Source organism: Schistocerca piceifrons, chromosome 4 (genome assembly GCF_021461385.2).
Source record: "Schistocerca piceifrons isolate TAMUIC-IGC-003096 chromosome 4, iqSchPice1.1, whole genome shotgun sequence".
Lineage (NCBI taxonomy): Eukaryota > Metazoa > Arthropoda > Insecta > Orthoptera > Acrididae > Schistocerca > Schistocerca piceifrons.
The window spans coordinates 726730570-726748363 of record NC_060141.1 but is presented as its reverse complement, the minus strand read 5'-3'; the positions used below and the strand labels follow the sequence as shown (position 1 = coordinate 726748363).

Sequence of the window (17794 nt, the reverse complement as noted above, 5' to 3'; positions counted from 1 at the left end):
TAATAATGAGGCTGCTTGTGGTGTGTGTCAGGACAACACATGAGGACAGGCCTTGCGAATAACTCCCGACACGTGTAAACTGTCTAGAACCCCATTTCCCCCTTATTCGCCAACATGTCCAGTTTTCAAGAGGGAAGAGAAAATCCAGGAATATAAAACACTAAACTGCCTGTGTTATCAGGATGCGAAGAAAAAGTTTGAAAGCGTTCACTCAGGCAATATGATATTGAAAACATTGTGTCAAAATTCACAACTAGTGCAATGACAAGGTATTGTACAGCAACTCTTGGGTCCAGCCACGTGTCATGTTTTTCAGTTGGCAATCAGGGGAGTGGATACTAACTCCCTCAACATCCATACCATCAGCACCAGTAGTAACTGCCCCATCAGTGCAGCTGGAGTTGACTCTTCGTCCTCTGGCACCAGCATGGAAGAGGACACTTGTGAAGGGCTCCTTTCACCCTCCTCAGATGAAACAGACTAAAAGTCTACCATTACCCAGTGGCTGACAGAACCACAGGCTTTGGGTCATAGAAAAGAACGGTTCTCTTCTACCCTAGAGATTAAGAAAGCAAAATCCTCACTGTATTTGCAACCTCACAGGGACAAGGAAGCTAAATTGAAAGTTTAACCAAATTCTGATGCTTTGGTAAATCTGGCCCCTATTCACCCCCGAGGTTGAGTGTATTAATATTGATGAAGAAGTGAACATCCAGGTGAAGCATGGCTGGGCAGCAAATAATTCATAGTCCAATTTCCGCCTTTGCTGATTTCTGAAATCTCACCCTGATGTGTCTCCAGTGGAACTGTTGTGGTTAACATTGCCACCTGGCAGAAATCAGTCAGTTGATACTACTTACTGTGCAATTTGTATGGCACTCCAGGAGACATGGTTTTCAGAACCCCAAGTACCTACTATTAAAGATTACGAATCCTACTGTACAAATTGTGTTCACACCGAGAGGTCATCTGGAGGAATCTACATGCACATTAGATCAGATATTTTCAGTGGACAGGTGCCACTAACCACTGTATTAAAAGCTGTGGCCATTTGTGTCCTCCTGTCATGTAGGATAATAGTGTCTAATAACTACCATATCTGCTCCTCCACAGATATATTACACACTGTGAGGTGGTGGAGCTAGTGAAACAGCTGTCTCCCCCCTTACTCGTACTGGTGGACTTCAATCGCCACAAGCCTCCACAGGAATTTCAGAACTGGAACTTGGCCTCCTCAACACTGGAGCTGCAACACTTTTCAGCATGACCCACGGAACGTACTCTGCCCCATATTGTAGCCTGCGGGCCAAGAATCTCATGTTTAATCCAGTGATATGCCCCTAGCGACATCTGCATCTGCATATGAGGTCTGTTCAAAAAATTCCAGGACATTCATAATTTCACACCTTGAGACTAAGGTTCAGTCTTCACAATGGGTCAGGAAAGGTTCTCCAGGACCAAAAAAGGCTCATCAGGTCAGGTCAAATGTCAAAGTCATGAGGATAGTTTTCTTTCACTGTGAAAGATTACTTCATCATTAATTTGTGCCACAGGGACAAACTATTAATCAATTGTACTGTTGGGACATGTTGCAATGCCTGAGAGGAAATGGCCTGAAATGTGGCAAGACAATTTATGTCTCTTGCATCACGATAATGCACCTGCTCATTCATCCCTGTTGGTGTGTGACTATTGCACAAAAAACGAAACTGCTGTGCTGCCTCAGCCTCTGTAATATCCAGACTTGGGCCTGTGGACTTTTTTTAATTGCCAAAGTTGAAAAGCCAGTTGAGAGGATGAAGATTTGCAATGATAGATGAGATAAAAGAAAATTCGCAGATGGCACTTTGCGCGATCCAGCAAGAGGCGTACTAAACAGCTTCCAGAAGTGGAAACAGTGTTGGGAGTGGTGTATCAATTGTGGAGGAGAGTATTTTCAAGGGACATAAGTAAAAGGTAAGAATAGAAAAAAAAATTGTGGACAAAGTTCTGGAATTTTTTGAACAGACTTCGTACATACTCCATAAACCAGCGTGTGATGCACGGCTGAGGGTACTTTGTATAACAACAGTCACTCACTTTCGTGTTCCACAATCAAATGGAGTAAGGGAAAATTGACTTATCTATATGTCTCCATAAGAGCCTTAATTTCTCTGATCTTTGTGGCTCTTATGTGAGATGTTTGTTGGCGGCAGTAGAATCTTCTTGCAGTCAGCTACAGATTCTGGTTGGTTCTCTCAATTTTGTCAGTAGTATTTCATGAGAAGAGTGTGGGCTTCTTTCCAGGATGAGTTCACAAAGAATCTCCATATTCCTAGCATGTTGATCAACTCTACCAGTAACAAATGTAGCAGCCCACCTCTGTTTGGTCTGGTGGGTATTCCAAATAATTGAGCATTACTCAAGAATGGGTTGCACTAATGTTCTATACACGGTCTCCTTTACAGATGAACCACATTTTCCTAAAACTCTTCCAGTAAACCAAAGTCAACCATTCGCCTTCCCTACTATCATCCTTACGTGCTTGTTCTAGTTCATATCACTTTGCAACATTTCACCTAGATATTTAATTGAAACGACTGTCGTGTAGCAAGCTACAAATGTTGTATTCGAACATTACCAGGTAGTTTTTGCTACTCATGTGCATTAACATAATTTTTTTGTCCGACACAGTTGTTGGAGAACACAATCAACTTTTCACCTTTGATGTCATTTTTTTCAAAATACACCATTAAACAGCTTGATATTTTGTCTGGTCTCCTTTTAACTGTTGCTAAACAGGGGGAACAGATTGCACAGTTCTTCTGCAATTTTGCAAAGCGTTGATTTTGTCCTGACAGTACTCTGGATGAGTTGCTTACATGTCAGCAGCACAGTCAGTACTGAGCTTGTTTTGCCCGGTCCACCACTGTAGTGTGCGATTGGCAACTGGTGCCTTCCATATGAGCTCTGTAGACAGTCTCCTGCCAGAAGAGGGTCAGATGACAGCAACTGTTGCCGAACTATGTGGTTACTCTCTATCAGATGCCCATTTACTCATGTTACTCAACTCTGTTTCATAACCAAGAGTTCAGACTGTTTACAAATCGTCCAGAACTGGGTAGACCAGCTCGGATACACTTGGAAGCTCTGTGCAGGGAACTCCAACTGCCCCCCTCTTGTCTGTGTTCATAAGAGATCCCTGTCAGCACCCCTTGTGGTATGTACCCAGTCCTTTGATTTGGTTGGACTTCATTTTTTAGCCTTAAGAAAAATGATGATCCCACCATTCTCAGAAGACTGTTCCATTTAGTATTGCATGACTGCAAAAAATTCGACAGGCATCTACATGGATGGATTTTGTGGGGTCCTGCCCACTCGTCTCTTACAGGCTGCCTATATGATGCTGCTTTCTTGGATAGCTATACAACAATTCAACAAAGTCATATTAATAGCTTTTGTTACAATGAAGGAGATTGCCAATACTTAACTTTGGATTTACTACAAGTTGTCGCAAGCAATGGACGACATGCAAATAAGTCAGTGTCCTTCACTATATACAATGTCCACATAAGCAATGGACATGGATCACGAATAACTGCTCCACTGGTGTCCATCTTCTACTGGTTGGCCAAGGCTGGCAGGAGCGGCGCTTATATTCTCTCCATATAGAGGCTGCTCCTGTCGTGGTGCAGTCCTAGTCAGCAGGCTATTGGCTGACATCATCTCACAGCCTTCTCTGCTCTTGCATTCTTCATCCTTGTACTGGCACTTGTCGTTAGGCTGTAACAGATTTGAAGTCAGTTACAGTGTCGGTCCTGCATTTGTACAAGCAAGGGGAACAAGAAGTATTCTCAGCCGAGTGCCTGCAGTGTGTAGATTGTAGAGTTGATCGCCAGGGTTCTGCAGTACATTAAAACTCTCTCCACGAAGGAGCTCCTGGTTTGTAGCGACTTAGTGAGCTGCTTACAAAGTATATCTCTGTGCTACCCCAAAACCATCGTGATCACTAAAATCCAAGACCTATTAATTGATCTCCACAGCTCCAGACAACAGTAACATTCATCTGTACATCAGGCCACATGGGTATTCAGGGAAATGAACTCACTGACAAATTAGCTGAAGAAGCAACCACAGGACACAAACTTGAACTCTGAGTACCCGGCACAGATTTACAATTGCAACTGAGGCATCAAATTTTGAAAATCTGAGATATTAAATGCATGCTACCATTATCCTCATGAAGCGGAGAGAAATCTATGGGACCATCATGGTGCGTCATGCTTCTCTCCAGGCTTCTCTTTTGGAAAGATGCCATCGTACTGTGCCAGTTGTGTACCAGCCACACCAGGCTTACCCACAAGGTCCTTTTGCATCAAGAGGACTCCCCCAGTGCAGCTATGATAGTCATCTCATGATTGGTCAGATTTTCAGAGTATGCCCTGAGTATTTCCTGAGGCAAAATGTATATGTCTGCTTATGTCTGTATATGTGTGTGTGTGTGTGTGTGTGTGTGTGTGTGTGTGTGTGTGTGTGTGTGGGGGGGGGGGGGGGGTGTTAGTATCTCTATCAACATACGAATGCTTTCATTTGGTAAGTTACATCATCTTTATATATATATATATATATATACACAAAATTCAAGCTTTCGCAACCAACGGTTGCTTCATCAGGAAAGAGGGAAGGAGAGGGAAAGATGAAAGGATGTGGGTTTTAAGGGAGAGGGTAAGGAGTCATTCCAATCCCGGGAGCGGAAAGACTTACTTTAGGGGGAAAAAAGGACAGGTATACACTCGCACACACACCCATATCCAACCACACATACACAGACACAAGCAGACATTTGTAAAGGCAAAGAGTTTCGGCAGAGATGTCAGTCGAGGTAGAAGTACAGATGCAAAGATGTTGTTGGAAGACAGGTGAGGTATGACCGGCGGCAACTTGAAATTAGCGGAGGTTGAGGCCTGGCGGATAACGAGAAGAGAGGATATACTGAAGGGCAAGTTCCCATCTCCAGAGTTATGACAGGTTGGTGTTAGTGGGAAGTATCCAGATAACCCGGACGGTGTAACACTGTGCCAAGATGTGCTGGCCGCGCACCAAGGCATGTTTAGCCACGGGGTGATCCTCATTACCAACAAACGCTGCCTGCCTGTGTCCATTCATGCGAATGGACAGTTTGTTACTGGTCATTCCCACATAGAAAGCTTCACAGTGTAGGCAGGTCAGTTGGTAAATCACGTGGGTGCTTTCACACGTGGCTCTGCCTTTGATTGTGTACACCTTCCAGGTCACAGGACTGGAGTAGGTGGTGGTGGGAGGGTGCATGGGACAGGTTTTACCCTGGGGGCGGTTACAAGGGTAGGAGCCAGAGGGTAGGGAAGGTGGTTTGGGGATTTCATAGGGATGAACTAAGAGGTTACAAAGGTTAGGTGGACGGCGGAAAGACACTCTTGGTGGAGTGGCGAGGATTTCATGAAGGATGGATCTCATTTCAGGGCAGGATTTAAGGAAGTCATATCCCTGCTGGAGAGCCACATTCAGAATCTGATCCAGTCCCGGAAAGTATCCTGTCACAAGTGGGGCACTTTGGTGGTTCTTCTGTGGGAGGTTCTGGGTTTGAGAGGATGAGGAAGTGGCTCTGGTTATTTGCTTCTGTACCAGCTCGGGAGGGTAGTTGTGGATGCGAAAGCTGTTTTCAGATTGTTGGTGTAATGGTTCAGGGATTCTGGACTGGAGCAGATTCGTTTGCCATGAAGACCTAGGCTGTAGGGAAGGGACCGTTTGATGTGGAATGGGTGGCAGCTGTCATAATGGAGGTGCTGTTGCTTGTTGGTCTGTTTGATGTGGACGGACGTGTGAAGCTGGCCATTGGACAGATGGAGGTCAACGTCAAGGAAAGTGGCATGGGATTTGGAGTAGAACCAGGTGAATCTGATGGAACCAAAGGAGTTGAGGTTGGAGAGGAAATTCTGGAGTTCTTCTTCACTGTGAGTCCAGATCATGAAGATGTCATCAATAAATCTGTACCAAATTTTGGGTTGGGAGGCCTGGGTAACCAAGAAGGCTTCCTCTAAGCGACCCATGAATAGGTTGGCGTACGAGGGGGCCATCCTGGTACTCATGGCTGTTCCCTTTAATTGTTGGTATGTCTGGCCTTCAAAAGTGAAGAAGTTGTGGGTCAGGATGAAGCTGGCTAAGGTAATGAGGAAAGAGGTTTTAGGTAGTTTGGCAGGTGATCGGTGTGAAAGGAAGTGCTCCATCGCAGCGAGGCCCTGGACGTGCGGAATATTTGTGTATAAGGAAGTGGCATCAATGGTTACAAGGATGGTTTTGGCATCAATGGTTACAAGGATGGTTTCCGGGGGTAACAGATTGGGTAAGGATTCCAGGCGTTCGAGAAAGTGGTTGGTGTCTTTGATGAAGGATGAGAGACTGCATGTAATGGGTTGAAGGTGTTGATCTACGTAGGCAGAGATACATTCTGTGGGGGCTTGGTAACCAGCTACAATGGGGCGGCCGGGATGATTGGGTTTGTGAATTTTAGGAAGGAGGTAGAAGGTAGGGGTGCGGGGTGTCGGTGGGGTCAGGAGGTTGATGGAGTCAGGTGAAAGGTTTTGTAGGGGGCCTAAGGTTCTGAGGATTCCTTGAAGCTCCGCCTGGACATCAGGAATGGGATTACCTTGGCAAACTTTGCATGTGGTGTTGTCTGAAAGCTGACACAGTCCCTCAGCCACATACTCCCGACGATCAAGTACCACAGTCGTGGAGCCCTTGTCCGCCGGAAGAATGATGATGGATCTTTCCCTCTCCTTCCCTCTTTCCTGATGAAGCAATCGTTGGTTGCGAAAGCTTGAATTTTGTGTGTATGTTTGTGTTTGTTTATGTATCTATCAACCTGCCAGCGCTTTCGTTTGGTATAATGAGCTCTCTAGTCCTTACAGTCTGCATTTTCCTCACCACATCTTATTTCTTGCCCCATTTTAATTGTATTGGCTATAGCATCTCTTCTTGGTGTATCCTTCAGTGACCAGCTACTACAGTGTTAGCTGCCTAGGTTTTTTTCCTGTTTCACTCACAAATAAACTGAGGGAAAACTGACTGTCTTTGTGTGTCAGTATAATCCTAATTTCTCGTATCTTATCTTCATGGTTCTTAAGCAAAATGATTGTTGGCAGCAGTAGGATCATTCTGCAGTCAGCTTCAAATTCCGGTTTTCTAAATTTTCTCAGTAATGTTCCTCAAAAAGAATGTCACCTACCCTCCAGCAATTCCTGTTTGAACTCCCAAAGCATCTCTGTAACACATGATGTTCGAACCTACCAGTAAGAAATCTAGCAGCCCACCTCTGATTTCTATGCAGTCTCCTTTACTGGTGAGCCGTATTTTTCCAAAATTCTCTCAATAAACCAATGTCGACCATTCGATTTTCCTGTAACAATCCTCACACGCTCATTTCATTTCATATCTCTTTTACCAATCCTGTACCCTAACTTTATATGGTTTGGTTTTTCCCACTCATCCACATTAACTTATACTTCCCTACATTTAGAGCTAGCTGCCATTCATCACACCAACTAAAAATTTTACGAGAGTCGTCAAGTCATCGTGTATCCTCCTATAGTCACTAAACTTTGACGCCTTCCCATACACCACAGCATCATCAACATCAAAAAATTCTCATTTTGAACCATCTGATTACAGCAAGTGTCACATACATTTTCAGCCATAATGCCATGATCACACACCCAGAAGCTGGTAACTCTCCTTTTCTCATTTCATATCTTTTTATGCCATTTTCCTTTGAATTGAAGGACTGATAACAAAGTAATATAGTCTTATTTAAACCATAATAATCATCACAGCTGCCTCTATAGAACTTTCTATGCATCCAGACCCACACATTACTACCTTTGATCTACTGCTCAAAATATACAAAAATAACCTTGCCCTCTCATTGTTTGTGGCTTTCACTCATGGAATACATCTCAGTGCTGATAGACAGCACTCCAACCCATTGCACAAAACCTTTCATCTTATATAAAAGACCTCCTCTACTTCCTAGATCGTCTTACCTGTAAATCAATTGTCACCCCATTCTCACCAATAACCCTCCTTGTCACTTCAATGAAACCTAAATCAATATTCCACATGCTCATAGCATCCTAACCCTAGCAAACTACCTTTTCCAGTGCCCAACAGAAAGTCCCCTAAAAGTGTCTTTATTGCTGTCCTAGCCAACCACCTTGGTGACACACAGTACCCAATAGCTGAGAATACTTTGCACGTCAAAGAACCAACGTACCTGCAACACCACACAATCCATCTTGATTCTCCCATCTGGTACTAGTTTCTGCGGACCCTGGAGATGGAAACTTGGTCTGCCACATATGTTTGCATGCTGCCCCCCTCCTATGTTTGCATGCTGCCCCCCTGCTTGACTTTACCTCCATTTACAATACCCTTCTCTTTCTTGTTTTGATGGTTTTGTCTATTACCTGTTATAGGCATTCCCACTCTCACACTTTTATTTCCCCCCCCCCCTTTTTGCTTTCTACTGTTAATTCACTTCATTCCTCTTCTGGTTAATCCATCTTTACTTTCCAATATACGCTTCTATCATTGGCTCAGTGTTTATCAATGTACAATCTTTGATCTGCTTCTCTCTCTCTCTCTCTCTCTCTCTCTCTCCCCCTCCCTCCCTCCCTCCCTCCCTCCCTCCCTCCCTCCCTCCCTCCCTCTCCCACCCCACTCATATTATCTGTATCTCCACTCCTCCTCACAGCAGGTAGATCCCTTTTATCCTGGAGCTGGGGAAGGAACTAGTAGGACAAACAACAGTCAAAACTGTGTCAAGTTATCCCATTTCTTATTTCTATAGATCTAGCTTATCTGTGGCCCTTATATGTACATGGTAATAGTCACTACTATAATGTTATCATAAATTTATTTTCTTTGTGGGTTTTAAGTTTTGTGGTCTTGATTATATAAATTGAGGAGCAGTTATTGGTTTCAGTGGTGAAGTACTACACCTATTTTGTTTCCATGCAGCAGTTTGTTTGGAAATTATTAAAATATTGTAATTTCTCTTCTATTTTTGTTGCTTCTTTGTCGTCATATCTGAGAAACAGGACACACACTATGTTTCTTTGCTAGACATCAGATTGTTTAGGATACCAGTTAATATGAAAAACTGTGACCCATAAAGTGATAAAGAAACTTCTTGTTCAGGTGAAATTTGCGGAACAATTGGTCTTTTGATGTGCAGTTACTGTGACGTGAATTTTTAAGTATGACTTATGATCGTGGTATCATCTATTTTGTGGACTCTTCTACCTGCACAGGCTTTTTGCGGTTCTTCTGTATTACTTACACTCCTGTCATTCTAGACAACTAATTACGTTTCTAACAGTTAGACATTTTCCTTTCATACTCTTGTGAGGCCTACCTCAGTATCTGGGAAGAAATTGCATTTGATCTAATACTACACAGTAGTTTGCTGACAGTTCACACATTTGCATTGCCTGTTGTTTGCCTGCCGTATGAAATAAACACATTGTAAACATGAAAGCAGATAATTTAAACTTTTATTTTTTGTCCGTACTGATCACTTTGACAATTAGGATGTTTAAGAGATTAATAATCACAAGATAAAGACTAGATAAAAATTATTATCTGCAGATGCTGAGAAGTACCATAAAGTGTCACATTTTGTCATTTTACAGAACTCTCTGTTATCTTCCAGTTCATATGTATGCACCAAATAAAACATTTTTTTACTAAAATGGTTAATGTTTTTCAACAGATTTTTGTAAGAAATTGTCAGAAAAAGAGGCTCGACAGAACCTACATTCGAGTAATACGGACACGGACTCGGAGAATGACACTGACTTGGAACGTCCATATCATCATCCATTCGAACTTAAGCAACAGCCCTTACCTTCCTACTACAACTCATCCAAGGTAAGGGCATTGTTTATGGTGGTGGGCATTGGGTGAGGTGGTGGTGGCTGGGATGGTCAGTGTGTGTGTGTGTGTGTGTGTGTGTGTGTGTGTGTGTGTGTGTGTGTGTGTGTGTGTGTGTGTGTGGGGGGGGGGGGGGGGGGGGGGGTGGCAGTGAGAGAAAACTGAATGAAATGTGAATATGTATGATGTGTAACAGAATGAGATGCTTCAGCAGTAAAGTGTAACAGGTGTCATACTTTGGGTGACCTACATGCAATTCCAATTGTGGTACAGTGTTTCAGAATTTTTGTGATATCCTTAGCTTACTTCATGCAAGTAATAGAATGGTTTATTTATCAGAGTTGTGACTCATTCCTTTCTCAAGTATTGTCAGTTGTAATACTGCTGTTACTGAAATGAAATAGTAGTTCGGAAATAAGAACAAGTAATATTGCCATTTGCTATGCTTCATCTGCTACAGTGTAGTGGTTCTAATCTCTGGCTGTCAGTTCAGTTCCAACCTCTCGCAGTTATTTATTGTTTAACATTTGTGTGGTTTAATGGTACGTAGAACATTGTACTATGCCAGAAAATTCTTTGTGGGTATTAATAGGAGCATAGGCAAGCAATTCAGTTCAGTCTGTAGTTTTGTATGTGTGCAGAAAACATGCTTTCAGTGTGAAGTTTTAGTTCTTGTTGATGACTAAGCAGTTGAAACTTAGTACTTGATTGCAGATCATACATGACAGTATATCACATGATTGAGTCTGAGGATGAATCCTGCATGTTATAGCTCACTTTCCAACACAAATCATTTTAAGTAATAAAGAACATGTTCTGTGGAATAAAACTTTGGTCACCACCACCACCACCACATATAAATCTGAAAAAAGGCCTTGAATTTTATTCTTTGCAATTTCATATTCTTGTTGCTTTGTTAAAATTTAAGCAAGATATTCATTCAGATCTGTCACAATTTCATATAATTTTCTACCTCTCCTTTCTCCGTCTACAGATACATTTAAAAAAGATGTAGGTTTTTAAAGCATTTGTTGAAACATATTCACAATGATTCCTTTTAAAGTCTTCTCTATAAAGCACATGATTCACGACAGTGATAATAACTGGCAACTAATGCCAATAGTATAAGATCCTATTAGTCGTAAGAGAACCAATACTCATTGCTCAAAATTTGTATTTACTACCAAAAAACAGCACTTAATTGAATAATCTTACACTATTAGTAATATACTGCATATTGATTAATAATTTAGATCCTGTACATTACCATTTATAATGATAATTTATATGGTAATGCAAGCCAGTATGACATTTAGACTGACTAGCACCTATTCTGGCCTTACTGTAACCATTACTTTTCGTAAAAAGACCCATGCAAACAGTCACAAGTTAGTCAGTCATTAGCACACTGAATATAAAAAAGAGATTCTGAATTTAGTTGTACTTATATAAAACAGTGGTTTATGCTTATAGTAATGAGAAGGCTCAAAAGGTCCCTTATACCTTTTGTGTCAAGTCAACATTACCTATCAAAGTAGAAGGATATTAAAATTACCTGTAATACTTACTGAGATACAATTCATTTGATTACATTGGTGATATTTTACCAAAAGTAAACCAACATTCAAGTGTGTAATCTGAGTGACAAAGTAGTGTACTGAAACAAGACTCAACACCTCTTCAGGAAAACAACAGATTTTCTCTTTAGAAAACTTATCAAATGTTGTAACATTTTATAATTCTGTATTTGTATTTATTTATTTATCCTGTGGATCACATATTGTACAAAGTACACATGATATAGGACAAGTCATTTTTCTTAACAAATATGTAGTTTGGAGAAAACAAAAAAAGTGAATGGACTGCCATTTAAAAAAATGTACACAAAATTGTTCATTGATGAATATAGTAACTTCACATACAGAGAATACAAACACTTTACATGGGGAACCAAGAAACATGTAGGCAATGTAGTGCTACTTTAAATTTACACAAATAATCACTGAGATTACAGAATAGTGAAAATGTCAACCGGAAACACAACAGAAACATGTAGGCAATGTAGTGCTACTTTAAATTTACATAGATAATCACTGAGATTACAGAATAGTGAAAATGTCAACTGGAAACACAACAGAAGGACAATGTCATTTAAAAACTACATTAAACATGAAATTAACATTGAGATTTCACAGACAATTAAGTTTTAATACTAATAGAATGTGTACTTGTACATTCAAAAAGCAAGTTAAAAAAATTGGGGAAGTGAAACTGAAACATAGTTGTGTATAGTAGAAATTAGGTTATTATTTTGCCTACAGAATGTTTTACTCTAATCACAGTATTTTACAAAGGAACTTTATAATTTTTCATTTCCAGGAATTCTTGTACTGAATAGAAACAGTGCTTTGTCAGAAATGCCTTTAGTTTATTTTTAAATATTGGATCTGGATCAGTTTTTATTTGTTCTGGAATTTTGTTGTGTAATACGACACCCAGATGAGTTACATATTTTTGGTATGATGATGTCCTTGAAAAAATTTGATGGATATTAGATTGCCCTCTGGTATAATGAGCGTGTATATCATTGTTTTGGATTAATTTGCCTGTTCTTGAGAGGTATTCCCTGGTGAATAGGATTGTTTCTTGAATGAATAGGGATGGGATGCTTAGAACATTAAGTTTTATAAATTGACATTTACAGGATTCCAGCTTTTTGAGGCCACAGATTATCCTCAGTGCTCTTTTTTGTAGTTTAAATATATTTGTGCTGTGAGTTGAATTTCCCCAAAAGATGATTCCATAGCGGAGCAAAGAGTGAAACTGCGCATGGTATGCTTGCATTAGTGTGCATTTACTTGTAGTAGATTTTAGTATTCTTAGTCCATAGCACAATGATGAGAGTTTCTTTGATAAGTTGTTTATATGTGTGTCCCATTTTAAATTTTGTTGGACCCATAGATCCAAAAATTTTGTTGCATTTACATTTTCAATTTTATCATTATTTAACTTTACTTGGATAGTTTTTTGATCGGATGTGGGAATTAGATGGAAGTTGATACATACAGTTTTCCCACTATTAACAACTAGGCCATTTTTGTTAAACCACTCAGAAAGTTTTTTCATAGAGTTATCAGTCAACACTGTACTTGTTACTATAAGTTTTTACTGTTTTTACTATAACAGTTAAAAGTATTTTAACTGAAAGTGGCCTCTTTTAGCAGCCATGTACACAGGCAGTGTGTAGTTGCGAAAGAAGATCAAGTAATATTGCCATTTGCTATGCTTCATCTGCTACGTTGTAGCAGTTCTAAACTCTGTCAGTTCAATTCCAACCTCTCGCAGTTATTTATTGTTTAACATGTGTGTGGTTTAATGATGTGTTGAACATTGTACTATGCCAGAAAGTTCTTTTTGGGTATTAATAGGAGCATAGGCAAGCAATTCAGTTCAGTCTGTAGTTTTGTATGTGTACAGAAAACATGCTTTCAATGTGAAGTTTTAGTTCTTATTGATGACTAAGCAGTTGAATCTTAGTACTTGATTCCAGATCATACATGACAGTATATCACATGATTGATTCTGAGGATGAATCCTGCATGTTATAGCTCACTTTCCAACACAAATCATTTTAAGTAATAAAGTAACAATGTCAGGTCAAATTAAGCACGATGCCTCAGTATGAACAATTACCAGAAATATGAGAGTAACCTGAGATCACAAACGAACAGGGTGTTTAATAGAAAGATCACTGTGCAATGATTCTAATTTTTGTGGCGGTGTTCGTAGCGACAAACACTTGGCTGTAGAAATGGCTTACGAAGTCACCGCCACACTTTAATAGCGGGCCGACCGGTCCGCTGGAACAGTAAACAGAAAGATGAAACCCCAAACACTCTGATTAAATAAAAGTCGGTACTTATCTTTATTAATGAAGATACAGAAACAGTAGTGAACTCCGTGTCTACAGAAATCTGTCTAGTTCGAGTCGGAGCGGCTAGGTCAGCGTCGGCTGACGACAAACAACAACTCTGCTGCGATGAACACACAACTGACTAGCAAGTACACAATTCGGTGGCGAGTATACAACTGAGCGGCGAATACAGAACTGTCCTAGCGCTCGCGACTCCAGCGCTTAAGAACCCAGAAGCCAGCGGTGGCGCACGCAGACTTGCGGCGACTTGCTGTCTCGCTGGCGCTGCTTATGCGGACGGCATCCGGACTTTGATGCTGCCAACCTTTTGGCAGCGGGCTCGGGTGTCATTACTGGCTAGGATATAACACTCCTCCCCCCCAAATCGTCGCACCGTCGTTGAATAATGACGTGGCGAGCGTCTACGGCGGGGGAGGGGTCGGGCCACAGGCGTAGCAGAAGAGACCGGGGCGGAGGCTGTTGTCAGTGGCAGTCCCCGGTCCGCACCCCAGCATTGGCTGCGCGGGGCCTCGGGAAACACCGACTGAAAACCGAGGTCAGGGTGCACGCCTGTGACCACGGGCGCAGCTTCTGGTACTGGACGCGACGGAGCGTCGGGACCCACAAAGAGAGGCAGCGTCTCCTGACGCTGCGTCGACGGCTGCTGAGTGGGCGCCGGACAAGGCGCTGCGGTGTCAGACTCCTTGGGGGTGCCCAAGGAAAGCGGCTGCAGGACAGGCTGCACAGCCACCGCTTGGGAAGGCGGCCCAGCTGAGGGGTCGATGTCCATCAGCTCCGAAGGCGGTGGCGACTGAAGAGGGACCGCAGGCGCCGGAGCGACCACCTGGGGTGCTCCCGGATGAAGCTGCGCGGGAGGCATCAACGGGACGGGCTGTCGGCGTGGTAGCGGCGACGGCTGCTGCTGCTGCCCTGGGGGCGGCAGCGAAGTCGGAAGGCGCGGCTGGAACCCGCCGCGGACCAAATCTGTGGACAAAGAACGAGCGGCAGAATCCGGGCGGCCAGCGCGGCGCAACTGGTTCTGGTGCCTCCTGTGCACCCCAGTAGCACCTTGAACAGTATAAACCGCGACCCTGGACACTTATCACGGTACCACGTTCCCAACGACGGCGACCGTGATAAACTCTGAAAAAAACGGCGTCGTTGCGCTGAAAACGCGTGCGATACTCAGAAGCGGCGGGTCGATCCGGGGGGTGCAACAACCGTAGTAGGGTGCGATGACGACGGCCGTGGAGAAGCTCCGCAGGCGAAGGGCCGTCGCGTGGCGTGGTCCGATACGACGACAGGAACGTGATGAGGGCCTGCTGACGAGAGTGCGTAGCACGAAGGCGGTCCATATGATCCTTGAATGTGCGTACAAAACGGTCCGCTGCATCATTCGATTGAGGGTGGAATGGCGGAGTAAGAACATGGCGAATGCCATTGGCAGAACAAAAACTTTCAAATTCAGCAGAGGTAAATTGTGGACCATTGTCAGACACTAAAACTTCTGGAAGACCCTCAATACAAAAAATTGAAGTCAACGCCTGTATAGTTTGTGCAGACGTTGTAGACTGCATGGGCACAACAAACGGAAAATTACTAAATGCATCTATCACGATGAGCCAACGAGAATTCCAATATGGACCAGCGAAATCAATATGTACTCGCTGCCAGGGACTGGCAGGGCGTGCCCACTCAAAACAGCCTTGAGGCGGAGCAGCTTGGTGTTCGGCACACGTCGAACAATCTGTAGACATCTGTGTAATCTGCTTATCAATGCCGATCCATGTACAATGACGGCGGGCAAGCTGCTTGGTGCGGACCACTCCCCAATGACCTTGATGCAACAAGTCGAGGACCTTGGATTGGAGCACTTGGGGAACCACTACACGAAGCTGGTCATTCTCGGTGCGTAACAGCAAAACTCCGTGCGAAACAGACAACAGATGACGTTGCGGATAATAGCGACGAACCACAGGATCCGATATGTCCTTTGCCTTGGACGGCCAACCACGTTGAACAAAACGTAATAGTAAACTCAGATGAGGATCCGTAGCTGTCTCACGTGCCACCTGACGATAATCAATCGGAAAATCCCGGAGGGATTGATGCTCATCGGCGTCAATCTGATGGCAAGAGTCTTCAGAGGAATCGAAGACATCATCCGCAGCAATCGGCAATCTAGAAAGCGCGTCAGCGTTTGCATGCTGAGCTGTAGGGCGATACAGTATCTCATACTGGTATTGTGATAACAAAAGAGCCCAACGTTGTAGTCTCTGAGCTGTCCGCTGAGGAACTGGTTTAGACGGATGAAACAGTGACGTCAGGGGCTTGTGATCTGTTACTAAATAGAATGGTCTACCATAGAGGTAGTGATGGAATTTTGTGACACCGAACACAATAGCCAGCGCTTCCTTGTCCAATTGGCTATAATTACACTGAGCTTTGTTTAGCAATTTAGATGCGAACGCAATAGGACGTTCGGTGTTACCGACTCGGTGAGACAACACAGCACCGAGGCCGAAAGAAGAGGCATCACAAGCTAACACCAGAGGCTTGTTAGGGTCGTAATGGACCAGACAACGATCATTCAATAAAGCCTCTTTAAGCTGCTGAAAGGCTGATTGGCAATCAGCTGACCACACAAACGGAACATTCTTACGGCGGAGACGATGCAACGGTGCAGCAATCTGTGATGCATTAGGTATAAACCTAATATAATGTGTCAATTTGCCAAGAACTGCTTGCAATTCATGCAGATTGCGAGGGGCGGGCAAAACACGAATAGCTGCTAAATGTGACTGGGAGGGATGAATGCCTTGAGCATTAATAACATGTCCCAGATACTCCAGCTCCGTAAGGAAACATGAACATTTATCGATGTTGCAACGTAGGCCTGCCTGAGACAACACTTTAAACAAACACTCCAAATTACGGAAATGTTCAGCAGGGGTCCGACCGGACACAACAATATCGTCTAAATAGTTGCAACACGATGGCACATTAGCCAGAAGTTGTGACAAAAAACGCTGAAAAACAGCTGGAGCTGACGCACAACCAAAAGGCAAACGCAGAAAACGGAACAACCCCAACGACATGTTTATGACAAAATACTGTTGTGATTGCTCGTCAAGGGGCAATTGCAAATATGCTTCACGGAGATCAATTTTGGAAAAGAAACGAGCTTCCCCTAACTTATCCATCAGCTCGTCCGGTCTAGGCAAAGGAAAAGAATCAATGACAGTCTGAGGATTAACTGTCGACTTAAAATCAGCACACAAACGTAACTTGCCAGACGGTTTCTTTATAATAACTAAGGGAGAAGCCCACTGGCTCGCTGAAACGGGTTGAATAACACCGTTGTTTTGCCAACGACGAAGTTCATCTTCTACAGGTGCCCGGAGGGCGTGAGGCACTGGACGAGCACGACAAAATCGAGGCTGAGCATTATCTTTTAACGTAATATGAGCGGCAAAGTTCGCAGCACAACCTAGTTCGTCTTTAAATATGTCACTGTATTGTTTACACAAATCGGTTATGCTGTCTTGAGGAACAACAACAGAATTAAGTTGCAACACATTGTCTTGGATAGACAGGCCAAACAAGTCAAAACAGTCTAATCCGAAAATGTTTACACTGTCTGTAGCGCGGAGCACTGTGAATGAAACTGTTTTTGTATTGCCACGGAATGTGGCTGGCACGCTACACACACCTAACACAGGAATTTGTTCTCCACTATAAGTAGCCAAAGAATGTTTTGCCGCTGAAAGTTTAGGGCGGCCGATAGCCGCATACGTAGCACTATTGATGAGAGTCACAGACGCACCAGTGTCTAATTGAAAATGGAAGGTCTTATCCTGGATGCGTAGCTTCACAAATAGTTTATTACACTGTCTCTGGATCGGTGCAGTGGAGGCGGAAGACACAAAATCAGCG

At 43.0% G+C, this 17794-nt stretch overlaps 1 protein-coding gene across 1 annotated transcript in view; it reads left to right on the top strand.

The window, feature by feature from the left end:
* Positions 1-17794, top strand: part of LOC124795000 (serine/arginine repetitive matrix protein 2-like) — a 388873-nt gene that overhangs the window by 93076 nt on the left and 278003 nt on the right. The window contains exon 4 of the mRNA XM_047258754.1: positions 9785-9942. Within this exon, the coding sequence (XP_047114710.1) occupies positions 9785-9942 (158 nt within the window). The remainder of the gene's footprint in view (positions 1-9784; positions 9943-17794) is intronic.